Source organism: Helianthus annuus, chromosome 14 (assembly GCF_002127325.2).
Source record: "Helianthus annuus cultivar XRQ/B chromosome 14, HanXRQr2.0-SUNRISE, whole genome shotgun sequence".
In the NCBI taxonomy this organism is placed as follows: domain Eukaryota; kingdom Viridiplantae; phylum Streptophyta; class Magnoliopsida; order Asterales; family Asteraceae; genus Helianthus; species Helianthus annuus.
In genome coordinates this window covers 164,609,989-164,626,955 of record NC_035446.2, presented here as the reverse complement: position 1 = coordinate 164,626,955, position 16,967 = coordinate 164,609,989, and the positions used below count along the sequence as shown (strand labels likewise).

At 36.7% G+C, this 16,967-nt stretch overlaps 1 protein-coding gene across 3 annotated transcripts; it reads right to left on the bottom strand.

Annotated features, from left to right (window-relative positions):
- Positions 1 to 1,188: 1,188 nt before the first annotated feature.
- LOC110918300 (scarecrow-like protein 30) lies at positions 1,189 to 6,073 on the bottom strand. 3 transcript variants are annotated; one of them, XM_022162636.2, is made up of 4 exons: positions 5,925 to 6,073; positions 3,315 to 5,515; positions 3,127 to 3,220; positions 1,189 to 1,571 (listed from the first exon to the last, which is right to left on the bottom strand). In XM_022162636.2, the coding sequence occupies exon 2, from the start codon at positions 5,513 to 5,515 to the stop codon at positions 3,374 to 3,376; it is 2,142 nt and encodes a 713-aa protein (XP_022018328.1). In that variant the 5' UTR covers positions 5,925 to 6,073; the 3' UTR covers positions 1,189 to 1,571; positions 3,127 to 3,220; positions 3,315 to 3,373. The 3 variants fall into 3 exon arrangements, with proteins under 3 accessions (XP_022018328.1, XP_022018329.1, XP_035839384.1); XM_022162637.2 differs by having other exon boundaries at positions 3,320 to 5,515; XM_035983491.1 differs by lacking the exon at positions 5,925 to 6,073 and having other exon boundaries at positions 3,315 to 5,916.
- Between the last annotated feature and the right edge of the window lie 10,894 nt (positions 6,074 to 16,967).

The window sequence follows — 16,967 nt, the reverse complement described above, 5'->3', positions numbered from 1 at the left end:
CCCTGCTATACTCTTGTTGCTTTAACAATACTACATACTAGAAACTAATATTATTATAACAAAGTTTCTTAGACTATCTTCACTGGGTAGACGTGGGAGGTTCCCGTAGCCGAACCACTTGCTGGAAGGGCTTGACTGGAATGGAATGCCCGGCGAGGCATCGCCTTTTTGCAAGAGCGTGAACAGACAAAAATTATGAGTTGGGATGAGAGAGAAAGGAAGGAGTGACTGGTTAAATATGTAGGAGAGATGAGAAAGGCTAGGCACCTGACATTTAGGCCATATAAGGCCATGTCCCCCTCTCACCATTGGAGATTTGGGATGAGCATCTGGAACTTGGTACCGGTATCGATTTTTTTCGGTGCCGATTCAGTACTCACTTTTTGGTGTTTTTGATTCCGGTATTTTGATACGGTATCGGTATTTTACCTAATTTACCATACTAAACGTTTTTACTACCGATACCCATACTTGACGAATTTCAGTACCAGTACCGAGCTCATCCCGATTGGAGAGGGTGGACTTCATGAGATTTCTGACAAGAAAGAACCCCTTTTTAATAAAAGAACTACCATCAACTCTGAGAACAAGGTTGCTCAAAGCCATGCTGCAAAGCATCATCACGCCGTTGATGTTATACATTTTATCGATTCGTCCATTGTATCACTCGATGTTATACATTTTATTGATTCGTCCATTGTATCACTCCAATCTTGTTAACTTTTTATTTTAATATTCAACTATTGATCTCTTTTTTTTTTTCCAAAATTATAATTTGTTGACTTTTAAAAGTTCAATATATTAACAAGTTACCAATTGATTTTCAGATTTTTTTTTTACAAATAAAACGTAGGATGCAACTTGTGACCACGACCTGATCTACTTGAGTATACACCAGACCATAGTCACCTAATTCGCGGTTCGCTCCGGTTCGGGTACGGGGTTCGGATTTGCAATTCGCTAGTTGGGACGAACGGGGTTCGGATTCGCAATTCACTAGTGGGGACGAATTCGGTTCGGAGGGGAGTAGGCATGAATCCGCCCCGTGTCGATACAGCATATATATATATTTTCCCGCTCTTTCACAAGCCCGCCAACATACGTATTGGCGCCGTATCCAACCCTAATACTTATTGACCCTTAAAATTCACTATTATTGCAAACAAATGGTGCAGGAAATTTGCAGAATTGAATGGAATGAAACGCTGAATTCATGGAGCGAATTTGCACCGCATTATACGAAAACGAATTCGGTATGGTACGGAACGTACCAATACAAAATTCGCCACTTTTCTAGGGAATTCTGCGACTATGCACCAGACACACATACCTAGCTAATATTAAACGAGTACACAATATTTTAGTTACCAATACAACCCCCTTTTTTCTTAAACAACAATTCAAGTTTAAAAATATTGAAGATGTTGATGAGGTAACTCGGTCCTTGCGCCTGTAGTTAGCGGTCGACTATATTTGGTTCAATTCCTGTTATCTGGCTTCTCTGATTTGCATCCTCCATGTTGGCCATTAGACCGATAAATGAGCCCTCGAAAGCATGTCACCCTCAATAACTAGATAAAAGCATGGATACAATTAGGCAACTCATATTTATTTAAACCATTGATTAAACCAAAATTGTCTTGTAAATTTGTTAACATGATAGATTAACTAATTTAATCATGTAAAAATGATAACATGATGTATATGCATGATATGAAAAAAAAAAGTAGCTTAATAATAATTAATAAAAACTTAAGGATGATGTACATATGTGTATAAAGTATAAACATAAACCCAAAAACATAAGAATGGAAAACCCACAAAATCATTATATAATAACTCAATTGGTATTAGTATATTGTAATAAGTTGGAAAACCGATATATTAACACTTAATTCGTATTAGTATATTGTAATAAGTCAGTAAAGATCTTGTAATACAAATATCTTGACTATAATATTATTGAATTAAAGATATTGTCGAAAGGGCATATCTGCTAATAAATATACTGACTATAAATAGATAAACAATACCCATTCTCCAAATCCCAATGGTATATTTTATATGCAGATACATTTAACTAAATTCTATATATAGTAATCCATGACGTTGCTACCGTATGAATCACAATCACCCCATGTGACATTATTAAAAAAATGCATTTCATAATATAAAACTTAAAATGGTTTTCATAATTTCAAGATCTTGTTATCAATCATAAGAGGCCTAAATGGTTTTTAAAAATTTAATATATTTGACCGATTTCAGCTGGGTGTGAAGTCAGTAACAGTGAATACTGTGCATATGAACGACGACAGATCAATAGACAATGATCTAATACCAATTGAGTTTCCCTTTTTAGGGCTGTAAACGAACCAAATGAACACGAACAATGCCTTGTTTATGTTCGTTTATTAAGAAATAAACATGTTCATGAACGGTTCACGAACACTTCCCTAACAAGATTTCTTGTTCGTGTTCGTTCATTAAAGCATGAGTATGTTGTTCATGAACACTTGCCGAATGTAAACGAATACAAACAAACGTTATATATACATTTTAAAATAAGCTGCATTTTTCATCGAAAAAATTACAAAGAATCCATCAAAAATAAATGAGTACTTAGCATAACTATCCAAACATAGTTGACATAATTATTATAATCATAGTTAACACAAAAAATAAAAAATTTGTCAAGCTTTAACACAAACCAAAATTAAAATGCTCAAATGAGGGATGATGGCAAAGGCGCGTAGTATAACTATGGTTTAAAATTTTAGAAACCAAAACTAAAAAAATAAATATATAACATAAACAACCTTTAAATAAACCTTTAAATGAACGAAGACAAATGAACATAAACGAGCGAACATAAATGAAAACATTACGAATGTTCAGAAACATAAATGAATGCAGCCTCTGTTCATGTTCGTTTGTTTAACTTATCAAACAAAATTTCTTGTTCGTATTTGTTCATTTATTAAACGAACGAACATAAAAGAACTTCCCACCGAACGGTTCACAGACTGTTCGTTGAACGTTGGTTCGTTTACAACCCTACCTATTTTTACAAATGTCGGTATTGATGTAATATGATGAATGCAGTATGGAAGTTGATATACGTACCCCAGAGAAACAAACACGGATGCTACATTTGTCAAATCTCCATGTATTGCTGGTTTGGCCAACTCAGGAGCAGGCAACTAACTTCTTACATACCCTGCTTGCCAAACACATAATATATCATTTTACTTCATCTTAATTCCACATTGATAATAAAAAAATAAAAATGTAAACCGAAAGATAAAAAGTACCATATATCTTCTTGACAAATCAGGACGCATGAGTTGTAGAAGCATTCGATAAGTTGTTATCAAACGGGCTTCCATGAAGATAACGCGTATATAATGCGACCTTTCCAGCCTTGCAACAACCAATGACCATCTTCATCAATCCCGAAATCTTTATGGTAGCATGATTTTACTCTCTCTTTAGCCAACTTCAAGATGTCTCGATTAAGCGGTAGCTGGCGAAATCCAGCTCTCAAATTACGAACCTGCCACTGTTTATATGTTTCCGGTCTTTCGATTCTCTCGCCACCTTCACAAGCAATGACATTCATTGCTTCACGACCCCAAAAGTTTTTCTCGATAAGCGTTCTCTCTGGCGTCTCACGAGTTGCATTAGCATCAATCATATCAAACATAGACGAGAAGAAAAATAAAGCTTCCCTAAACCTTGTGATAAAAAAGGGGGCGTTGTAAGACCCGTTAATAACACCTTGAATAAACATGTCGGGTTTAATTTTCCTAATAAGGTTCATAACTTTATTCCTCGGACTATCCACCATTACTGTCTCGTCAAGCAAGTATCTAAACCTATACGCACAGTTTACAACTAACGTTTCATCACTATCAAGCTCAAGATCATCGATTGTTATCGTTTCCCACGTTTGAGCTATGGCTTTGAACTTAAACGGAACGTTAAAAGTTTCTGCGTAATTTGCTAGCCGACTTCCGGTCTCCTCAACCCTTTCGGACGGTCTAAAACCGGGACAGGGGAAATCAATGCCGGTGATTCTAAGTTCGGGGGGCCCACCAGGCCTTTTAGAAAGACGTTGAATAAAACAAGGCCATTGGAAGCCGTAAATAATACCAAAATCTATTATATGCAGCTTCTTCTTATTCTCCGCGACATGCAAAATGGTTTTATTAGACAAGAAATTGGAGATTTTCAAAAACGGGCAGCAACTAAGAAACAAATGGTAAGCTTTCAATATATCTACGGCTGATGTATGTCGGGAAAGGAGAGCTTTGTATACTTCTGTTCCCGAGCCAGCCATTCGGGCTTCGAGCCCACCAGAAAAGTAATGGGCCAATCTTTGCATACCATCACCTGTCGGTGAAGCGTGTTCTCTTATCTGTTTCAGTAAATCGACTGCACTCCTTCGGTCATTAGCTGCAACAGCTTGTGCACAGAGGCTTAAAAGCGTTCTCAAATCCACCACATCTTTTTTCACGCCTTTTTTACCGCGTCCTTTACCCGTGCTACCCTTCTGTTGCACTCTACTGACCCCGCTGTGGACAAAACTACCTTGTGGTAGGTTTTTCCCTCCACCGCAAAGCAGCACATCATCAAACATCTTAGACCTCACAGTCGGGTCGTTATAAACAGCAGATTGCTTGAAAATTCTCCCGTCTTCATCAAGATCTTTGGGATAGAGGTTTTTCTTTCCTCTTGATTCTTCTGTGATGGATGAACCGACTTCGTGTTTCTTCTCAGCCTTTGGAACTATACTTTTAGTCACGAGTTGATCTAAAGTTTTATCACTGCTGAGAGGAAAACTACTTGATTCTACAATACCTTTTTGAAAGTGCATATCAGATACACTTTGAAAACTCACAGGTGAGTCAGCAAAATAATCGGTAACACAACTGTTACCACTTGACGAGCAGTAAGACGACTGAAATCCGGGTGGTGAATCATGATTTACAAAAGCAGTTGGTACAAGCGAAGAACCGTAATCACTAACATCACAGCTAAAACCTGTACCACTAACGGATGTATCACCGACAAAATAACCGTAGTCCCTAATCGTAGTACCCTTATTATCATACGGAGGTACTGTAGGCTGGGAACTAGAGAACGGAGGCTCGTTTACCATAAGAGCGTCATAAAACGATTTCTCTGCAGCTTGCAGAGCAGAAGACTCATGAAGCATAGAAGTCTTCTCCTCTATGTTTTCTTCCATGAGCATCTGGTTTATGTACTTAAAAACCACATCACTAAGGGCAAAATCCTCATGTAGCTCACCTTCATGGTTTGAGCTAGAAGGCGGACTAGACCTTCTAAGGCTCCAATCAGGCACCTCTCGAATATGATTCACAGAGTTTCGACATAATAACGTTTCGTCTAGATTCATTGCGTTAAGCAACTTTGGATCCGACAGAACCGCCGGAGTACCATTGTAATTTAACGCGTTCAGATTCAATACCGCGTAATCCTCCATGATCATCTATAAAAATCACATCTCAGAAATCACACCAAACAAATTATATGCTTTTATGTAAATAAGTTTCTATACTTTGCATATCATCTATTTACCACATAAAACAAATAAATTAACATAAAAAATCACATCTCCTCCTCAGATATCAAACCAAAACCAAAACGGATTACATGTTTTTATATTATATTAGACGACTGATTTGTGAACGTATAGGAAACGAAATTGCGTGTTGGATTCAAAACTACTTATACAGATCATCAACAAGAGCTAAAATGATAGCAACAACAAGTAATCAACATGAAATTGTGATGCTCGAGAGTGTTACATATTGTAGGAAATTGAAGTTATCGTGGAATCTAACAAGAAGGAGGAAAATCATGCAAATATATAGAAAGAATAAAAGGGGGAGGTGTACCTGATGGAGAAAAGCCCTAGAACGGTGTAGTGTGTGTGTAGAATATGAGAGAAGGAAGACTCACACTTTTATAGGGAAAATCTCCACCGCTCAATGTTACGATACATGACTTGCTAAGAGTCAATCCGATAGGAATATTCATATTTCATTTAAATATTTAAAAATATTAGGCTCGTTGGTGGTTTAAACTTTAAACTTTAACATTTACATCTCCCTCTTTCTCCCTCTCGCACTCGTTAAAGACTTGGTGGAGCCCCCTTAGCGCACCCTAGACGGTGTTGTGGAGTTTAAAGCGTTAAGTGGGACGGGGGTACTAGCCTACACCATCCAACTTTATAAAGGTTTTCGTCCTCAAGTTAATAAATTTACAAATACTTAATGTATTATTAAAAGAAAAACCCACCACAAAAGACGTTTGCTGAACCGGCGAAATTTATGAGAATTTTGATCATGTAATTGTATGCTCTTGTGATTACTACCCTTATGAGAAAGTTGATGATACAAATTCTTGAATCGATGGAGGAAATGCTTTCAGATATATAAACTTGGTAAACATCAAACATTTCTGATTATACACGACATAAAATTTATTCAGGCATCTGAAAAACGTCTCAAAAATATCATTTTATAATTCTTAAATTTCCATTATTGATTTTTTTTTTTTTTTTGCTTTATTAACCTGGTACATAATACGTAAATAATATATAAAACAATGGTGACTATGAATTTAATATCATGCATATATAAAATAGTAAAAGTTTGCAGTGAGAGAATATTTAAACGACTTAAAAAGATTGGATCTCAAAAATATTAATTAAAATATGGGGTAGTCAGTAGAGTGCTAAACTTTTCTTATAAGCAATTCACATTTCTTGCTAGGATGAGCAAATCCCGATTCTATCTTGATACCGTCCTGATCTTGAAAATCTCGATCCCGAATTTCGTCAAAAGTGGGTACCGATAGGGGTGCAAACGAGCTCGTTTAACATATTAAAGCTCGAGCTCGGCTCAATTCGAGCTTTATTTCTAAATCTCGAGCTCGGCTAGAAGGTAATTTTCAAGTTCGAGCTCGGCTAGAAGGTAATTTTCAAGTTCGAGCTCGGCTCGGGCTCGACTCGTTTAGTATTTATTAATTATTTTATATTAATTAGTATTATACATATAATTTAGTTATTTTTTATATTATATAAATGGTAATTATTATTATATACATATATGTTTAATATATTAATAAAAGAATATATAAATAGAAAGCTCGATTAGGCTCGCGAGCTGGCTCGAGCTCGATAAGCGAAGCTCGGGCTCGGGCTCGTTTACTAAACGAGCTTGTTTTTAGGCTCGGGCTCGAGCTCGAGCTCGTTTAAGCTCGGCTTGTTCGAGCTTTTTTTTCGAGCCGAACTCGAGTAGCTCGCAAGTAGCTCGGCTCGTTTGCACCCCTAGGTACCGATACCGATACCGAAATATGTCGGTATGGACCGTATGGTACGGTATCGGTACGGTAGCGGTATTTGAACGTAAAATTCGGTATTTTACCGATACCGTACCGACACCGAAAATGCCAAAAAGTAGATACCGTTGCCAGTACTGAAAAAATTCAGTACGGTATTTTCGGGATCAAGATTGTGCCGGGATCGGGATTTGATACCAGATACTCATCCCTATTTATTGTTGTTGATGTTCCCTACTATTATCCTATGGCATTATATGCTTATTTTTTTTTTCCTGGATTGACAAGGTTGTAGTTGTTTCATTAAAATTAAATTGCGTAAGTAAGCTATGGAGTATGTACTTAAACCAAGTTGAGTGGTGACTAGCTACTAAAGTTCTATCGTTAAATCGAATTTAAGTCTAAGCTCAAGCATAGGGGCGTAGCTTAGTTGATACCCAGGGATGCATCCTCAATTTTTAAAATTATAAAGGACCCCCCCACACACACACACCCCAATTATTTGGCCTAAATATTTACATAATATATAAATTGGGTCACATGACTTTCCGCACCCTCAGATCTTTTGGTCAAGCTCTGTCACTGTTCAAGCATAAAGTGTCACTCATTCAATAAACGAGTGTGAGACCGGATTTTTATATGTCTAGCTTATCAAGACTCACGAGCCTAAACAAATATATTATTTGTATAAGTACGATACATTTTATTTAATATACTAAATATATATTACATAATAAATATTAGATAGAGATAACTATAATAAAAGTAACTAACTAATACGTTCTCTGTCTGTATATTATAACTACAAATATATAAAAGCAAAAGCTAATTATATAAAGTATAAACTTTAGTAATATAATATAAACGGTGCCACATCAACTGCCTAGAGACCACAACTCGCATACCACTCCACTAGCAGCGGTGTTCCAGTCTAGAAAAACACATACTTGCATGTCTCACTCTCCTTGCCACACACATTACACAACATACTCGCTTCGGTGACTACAGGCTGCATCCTCAACCCGCACAACATACCAGTGGCACCGACGACGATGTTATTGCACGATGAATCCTACGTGGACAGGGGTACCCGCAAGCGTCCCCTCCTCCCTAATTTCTAAAAAATGTTGGAAGTTTTTTGCATGGTGATCTAAACTTTTGATATGATTACATATAAAAAAAAGCTAATAACACTACCAAATAATCTGTAAGCACTATCCATCATTATATTTGTGATTTTAGTACACAAACACACTCAACTGTATGGAGGTCGTCCCCTACCCGTCCCGGCTCGTCGCAGGCATCCCACACTGCCCCCCCTCCTTGGCGTCGCGTCTCCGGCGTTGTGACAACTCGTATTTCAAACCTCTCTTTGTACTTTGATGTAACCGGTGTGAACGTTACGTGATTATGTGAACTTTGATGATTAATGGAATGTTATGTTGTTATGTTATGTGATTTTGTGAAATGCATGTATGTATGTAATATGATCACACAAAACGAGCCCGATCGCACAACACTTGGCCGGTCGCACAAGCCCATTCGGTCTACACTTATTGTACTCGAAAACCAAAAGGGCTGCCCATGTATGGGTGTAACACCTCGTAAAATCACGTCCAATGATGTATTGAAACGTGTAAGAGTCAATCCGATAGGAATATTCTTATTCATTTAAATATTTAAAAATATTAGGCTCGATGGTGGTGGTTTAAGCTTTAACATAACGTTACGTCACATCTCCCTCTCGCACTCGTTAAAGACTTGGTGGAGCCCCTCTTAGCGCACCCTAGGCGGTGTTGAGGGGTTTAAAGCGTTGAGTGGGATGGGAGTACTAGCCCACACCATCCAACCTTATAGAGGGTTTTGTCCTCAAGTTAACAAATTTACAAATACTGAATGTATTATAAAAAAAACCCACCACAAACAACGTTTGCTGTAACCGACGAAATTTATGAGAAATTTGATCATGTAATTGTATGCTCTTGGGATTACTACCCTTGTGAGAAAGTTGATGATACAAATTCTTGAATCGATGGAGGAAATGCTTTTATATATATAAACTTGGTAAACATCAACGGCATAAAATTTATTGAAAAGCGTCTCAAAAATATCATTTTATAATTCTTAAATTTCCATATTGATTTTTTGTTGTTTTATTCAACTCGTGTAAGCACGAGTTATAACATAGTACATAATACATAAATAATATATAAAAGGGTTCTTGGTGATATTATGCTAACACTTTGTGAATTACTAATGACCGCGGTTGAATTTGGTCCTAAAGACAAAAGGGGAGTCAAAAACCACTCAACCAGAGTGACACAACACACTAAGTGTTTAGTTGGGAGTGGTGGGAGTTAAAGTGATAATTAGAAGTAGCAGCAACCAATATTCAATAATTGGGAGTGATAACATCCGATAACTCTATATAAAACAATTGTGACTATGAATTTAATGTCATGCGTATATAAAATAGTAAAAGTTTGCCGTGAGACAATATTTAAACGACTTAAAAACATTCAGAATTATGTGATTGGATCTCAAAAATATTAATTAAAATATAGGTAGTCAGTAGAATGCTAAACTTTGCTTATAAGCAATTGACGTTTATTGCTGCTGATGTTCCCAACTATTATCTTATGGCATTATACACTTGTTTTTTTTCCCTGAATTGACAAGGTTGTAGTTGTTTCATTAAAATTAAATTGCGTAGGTAAGCTATGGAGTATGGACTTAAACCAAGTTGAGTGGTGACTAGCTACTAAAGTTCGATCGTTATATGTAGAACTTATCAAGACTCACGACTCTAAACGAATATATCATTTGTATAAGTATGATACGGCATCACATCAACTGCCTAGAGACCACAATCCGCATACCACTCCACTAGTAGCGGTGTTCCCGTCTAGAAAAAACACATACTTGCAGGTCTACTCTCCTCTCCACACACATCACACAACATACCTGCTTCAGAGACTACATGTTGCATCCTCAACCCACAGAACATACCCACGGCTCTGATGACGGTGTTATTGCACGGTGAATCCTACATACGTGGATAGGGTACCCCGCAAGCGTCCCCTCCTCCCTAATTTCTAAAAAATGTTGGAAGTTTTTCGCATGGTGATGTAAACTTTTGATATGCCGATATTACATATAAAAAAAGCTACCAACACTACCAAGTAAGCTGTAAACACTTTGTAGGAGACGGCCCTGATTAGATCATATCGTGACGATACATCCGTAAATAAAAATCCCATAAGATTAAAAAACAACTATATAATTGCGTCCATTTTAAGGTATTGTGAACACCGATATCTCCAAAGTAAAAAAAATTCCTTGGGCGCCCACATATGCTTGATTTCCTTCGTAAGCTGAACCTAGTTTATAAATATGAAGATGTACATTACCCATGGGTATGATGACTTAGTACAGTTGAGTGTGTTTGTGTACTAAAATCACAAGGGTGTACCTATTGGCACACCAATGTGCCTATATGCACCCTAAAAAGGTGGTTTTTTGTCCTATATGCACACCCAGCAGTGTCGAGCTGTGGTCATAGCGCGGCGGTTTGGTCCGGTCAACCAGACAAAGACTGACGGGTCTGTTGACCGGACCAAAAGGTCGAGCTTTGGCCGCGTTTTGACCCTGTCAATCAGACACCCGGTCAATCTTTTTTCTGGTTGACCGAACCAAAACGCGGCCAAAGCTCGGCGTTTTGGTCCGGTCAACAGACCCATCAGACACCCGTCAGTCTTCGTCTGGTTGACCGGACCAAAACACCGTGCTTTGGCCACAACTCGACACTGCAGGGTGTGCATATAGGACAAAAAAAACACTTTTTTGGGTGGCTATCTACACACCAAGTGTGTAGATAGTTTGAGCCAATCACAAATACAATGATGGATACTCGAAATTGCTCCAAAAGGTTTGGGCCCTGATCGAGTATAAGAAAACGGGCCCTTATAATATAAAGTGAATAACTCAATTTTTTAAAGAAATATAAATATATTTGAATTATTACATATTTACATACTATAAAGAGAAAAATGCCCGGATAGTCCCTGTGGTTTCGCCTTTTTTCACCTATAGTCCCCAACTTTCTAAAACTACCTGAATAGTCCCTAAGTTTTCATTTTTTGTTCCCGGATAGTCCCTGGGTCTAACTTCAGTTTGTTTTCTCTGTTAAGGAGGGTGTGAAATGACAAAAATACCCTTTCCTTAAAAGGCCAAACCATAGGGACTATCCGGGCATCTTCTTCATATTTATTTATAAAACCCCATATTATCCCTTTCTCTTCATCCCTGCTCTCTCTGGTACCACCACCACCGTCACCGTCACCTCCACCTCCACCGCCGCCAAGATACGGATCGGGTCTTCATACTCCTATTTTGCTCAAAAATCATTTCATCATCACCGCCTCATAACAACATTGTACTAGCAAGGGTGCCAGATTACGATTCGTAAACACAGAACAACATGAGAATAACACAATGTAACAGGTTTGGTGCAACTGGTCCCTGTTTCAAACCGACCACCGGTTCGAGAACTTATCCCTTGAAACCAATTAATAACCATAACTAGTTTCAAACCAAACCGATCCTTTTCCACTTGTAAATCGGTTTCACCAAATACCGGTTTTGACAATTGTTGACCCAAACCAAATCAAAACAATTCCAACCTGAACTAGTTTGGGAAAAAACCGAAATGTGCACCTCTAGGTAGATAGATGTTCTTATCTCCAAGGATAAAGGTTATCATCGGAATTTATTGTCGAAATCCGCCATGGCTGCAAACACCATAGCCTCGCTATATGGAACAACAACAGTAGCAGCAGCATCAAATAATTCCCATCACCATAGCCTCTCTATATGGAACAACAACAGTAGCAGCAGCATCAACATAATCACCGGAGTAATCTGCGGCTTCTTCTCTGGTCGCATACAACACCCCAGACCCCCTCCCTTTTCACCTCCCGTTCCCTCTTTGTAAATTCCGGTGAATAGAACGGAGCCAACCAACGATGAGCGGCGGCGAAGGTGTGCTTGCAGACGAGATTTCTCCGACATCTTCCGTCAGCGACATCTCTCTCTCTCCTTGCACTCACTCTCCTCTCGCTCTGAACAAACGGCCGACCACCATTCGGTGGTGGCGCCTCACGGTGGATATTGGCAGCAGAAGATGAAGATGATAGTGCTCGGTTCCACGGTGGCGTCGCACGACGTCACACAGCAGTATTCAGGTAGTTTTTGGCTGAGTTGTGGTGTGTCTGTGGATGTATGTGTGTATTTAGATTAGAGTTAGAGAACTAAGGCCATTTGAAGAAGATGCCCGGATAGTCCCTGTGGTTTGGTCTTTTAAAGGAAAGGGTAGATTGGTCATTTCACACCCCACTTATCAGAGAAAACAAACTGAAGTTAGACCCAGGGACTATCCGGGAACAAAAAATGAAAAGTTGGGGACTATTCAGGTAGTTTTAGAAAGTTGGGGACTATAGGTGAAAAAATGCGAAACCACAGGGACTATCCGGGCATTTTTCTCTACTATAAAACATAATAATAAACGAAAAAACTGGGCCGCTAACTTTTTAAAAAGTACATATACAAACTATATATATATACACACACAAACACTAGTGGGATCAAACCCGCACATTGCATCAAACGGGAACTTTGTTTGTTTCGGTGCACTCGTTATAGCGAATGAAAGTTAAAACCCAAAAAATACATGCCCAAAACGTGTTTGTTTCATCACTTTTTGTATAAAAAAAAGCAAAAAGACATTTCAAATATTGTTTGTTAAATTTAAGTTTTGAACAAAATAAAAAAAGTAAATTAAGTTTTAAACTAGAAAAGAAAACATAAAATTGAGATAGTTAAAAAACAAAAAAAAATAAGAAAACCGGAAAAAATAAAAGGGAATTAAAGAAGCTTAGAGTATCCAACTTGAGACATGTAACCAAATAATTTTCATGCGCATTAAAGGAAGCATGCGAAGCTACACTTTGTTAAACAATTTAGAAACTAAACGTTTATATATACACTTTAATATATATAGGTAGAGGATCCTGTAAAAAGTGGGACTTTTGTGAGAAGTGTGAGAAATAATTTGGGAGTGACAAGTGTCCTTTATCCTAATTAATTCAAAAGGGTATATTAGTAATTTGACATTTTTATCATTTAATTGATTTCCAAGAATAACTGCAAAAAAAAAAAAAAAAAAAAACTGTCGATGAGTTTTATAAGGTTTGAATCGAATTTTGAATTAGGAGAAATTTTAGGAAACATTATACATCTGATTGTTTTATATTCTTCATCATCTTTTAATCGCAACATCTTTTAATCATACATTGTTCATGGCGTGGTGTTTTAAAAAACTGGAGACATTGACTATGATTCAAGTCATGGTGTTTTATCTGGAGACATTGTTCATGGCGTGGTGTTTTATCTATGACTTGAATCATAGATGTTTAAAACACCACGCCATGAACAATGTCTCCAGATAAAACACCATGACTTGAATCATAGTCATGGTGTTTTAAAATCTGGGAATGTTTTGTTTTGATAAAACACCACACCATGAACAATGTCTCCAGATAAAACACCATGACTTGAATCATAGATGTTTAAAACACCACGCCATGAACAATGTCTCCAGATAAAACACCATGACTTGAATCATAGATGTTTAAAACACCACGCCATGAACAATGTCTCCAGATAAAAACACCATGACTTGAATCATAGTCAATTTTATCCAGTTGTTTTAAAACACCACGACATGAATCTGATTACAGTTCTCTTTATGATAATGTATGACGAATATGTAACCAAAGACCTCCTACAATTAAGGTGAATCATTAATTCCTATATTTAAGGAAAAAGGAGTGAATGTAGGAGGTTTTGGTCGTGTATGATATGGTTACCATCTTTCAAACATTGAAAAAGACACTCTTGCCCTTCAATTTTACATAAGGTCCCTCTAATTAAAACACAATTTACATTTTTATACCCTATTGATCTCAACCATTAGATCAAATATCCAATGATTTAAAACACTTCTTACCCTTCTTACATTTTAGACACTTTTTACCATATCCCTACCCTATATATATATATATATATATATATATATATATATATATATATATATATATATATATATATATATATATATATATGGAGCCGCTAAAATGAAAACCACCCCTAGTTGTAAGAACCATGACAACCAGTCTCCACCAATCAAATAATGACACATATGCACTATTAATTTAAAAGCTGAAGGGTAATATAGTCATTTTCTAAATCAATCAAATCATGTCTGTCTTCTTTAAAGTCTAATTCAGAGACCTTCTCTCTCAAAACTATCACACATCCCAAAAATTTAAATCCCACTAATTTCTATCTCTCTCTCAAAGTTGTTCAACACCCATCTTCCCTCATCTTGATTCACAGACCTCCGGCGGTGAAAGGCAGTTGTGGTAGTGGGGGGGGCTGTTGATCGATGGTGAGGAGTGACGGTGTTGGTGGCTGGTGGAAAGGGGGTGACGGTGAATGGTGGCTGGTGGAGAGGGGGTGACGGTGAATGGTGGCTGGTGGAGAGAGAAAGACTGGCACCGTCGGCGACGGGCTGACGGCAGCGCCGCCGTGAACAGCGGCGATCCTGGTCTCCCGACGAGCTGTGAATGTAGAAGATGATGTTGTTTCAACTCAGAGTTGTTGCTCGGGTCGACTTTGGAGGTTATGGGTTTTGTTGGTTCAAGACTAGTTCATCGGATTCTGTGTTCGAGTAAGTTGCATATTCGGTGGATTTGATCTGTTGATTTTTGATATGTGGGTTTGATCTGATGATTTCTGATATGTGGGTCACGAACAAGAATCTGATGAACTTTGTGGGTTTGATTTGTGTTGATTTATTGATCAGTGAACTATGTTCTTTGCTTTTCTAGTGATTTTTGATTGTCTGCTGATTTTTTTGCATGTGTTTTTGATTTTCTGGTGATTTTTTATCAGTGAACTATGTGGGTTTTGATCTGTTGGATTTGGGTGGCGATGATGCAAAAAAAAAAAAAACTAGATTTTGATGACGATGGCGCGGCAACGATGGTGGAGGGTAGGTTTTTGAACCTGCAACCCCACTTTGTAGCCTTTTTGATTATCGGAAAATCTGAGCCAAACCCAATTTTTTTTCGAGATACCCGTTGTTTTGATGCTGTTGGTTTTTTATATTTTTTTACCCTAGTCGATGACGATAACAATCTATCTGAGACACCTACCGAGTTTGCATTTTCTGGATGCGGTCGTGTTGCGTAAAAATTTTTTTGTAAAAAAAATGTTAAACCTTAAACTTTTTAACGTAAAAACGTGAAACGAAAAAACGTAAAACGAAAAAACGTAAAACGTAAAAAGTTTTACGTAAATCGTAAAACGTAAAAAGTTTAACGTAAATCGTAAAAAGTATTTCGTAAAACGTAAAAAGTTTAAAAAGTTTAGCGCAAAACGTAAAAATTTTAACGCTGCGTTAAAATGGGATGTAAAAACGGCGCTTTTAAAAAAACACCGCTTGAAAAAGCCAAGCGTAAAAAACAGCGTGAAAGAAACAACGCGTAAAAAAGTCGGGCGTAAAAACGGCTTGCAAAAACCGGCGCGCAAAATAAATTGTTTTGTTAAAAAATCTTAATTTAAAAATGATTTTTAATAAAAAAATTATGTTTAAAAAATAAAAAGTAATATAATAAAAAAATAATACAGACTAAAAGACAAAAAAAAATAATTTTACTAAATTTCTCTTTTGGATTAAAATTTTAGAGACATAATAAGAAAAAAAACTATTTAATATTAATATTAACTACTTTTAATCTCATCCATTGATCTTGAAGATCTAATGGTTAGGAACTGGTTCTCGCGGTTCTTACAACTGGAGGTGGTTTTCATTTTAGCGATCCCTTATATATATATATAGGTCCAGGATCATTTCAGAACCATAAATATTTACAGAACTCGCAGAACTCCTAATAAACAATCTTTTTATTTATATATTTTTATGTTTAGGATAATTTTATCATTTATTATGTGTATTTTTACGATTACATACATGTTAAAAGTAATTTTATCATTTTTTATATGTAATTTTATAATTACACACATGTACACTAGTTTTTTTTACATATATGTAATTAGTTATGACACATATATATGATTGTGACAATTGAACATATGTAAACTACTTTTAACATGTATGTAATCAAAGATATACATATAATAGATGATAAAAAGATCCTAAACACAAAAACTTATATATAAAATGACTGTCCATTATGAGTTCTGAAAGTTCTGTAGTTATTTAAAGTTCTGAAATGAACTCAACCATATATATATATATATATATATATATATATATATATATATATATATATACATATATATATATATATATGAAAGAGTTAAATGTCATTTTAGTCCCTGTGGTTTGGGGTATTTTGTCAGTTTAGTCTAAAGGTTTCATTTTTTGCCTGTGGGTTCAAAAAGGTTTCACTGTTGCCATTTTAGTCAACTGTGTTAACTTCATCCATTATTTCTGTTAATGAGAAGGGCGA

Excerpts from the sequence above, each read along its gene's own strand:
- LOC110918300 (XM_022162636.2), bottom strand. The coding sequence starts at position 5,515 with ATGATCATGGAGGATTACGCGGTATTGAATCTGAACGCGTTAAATTAC.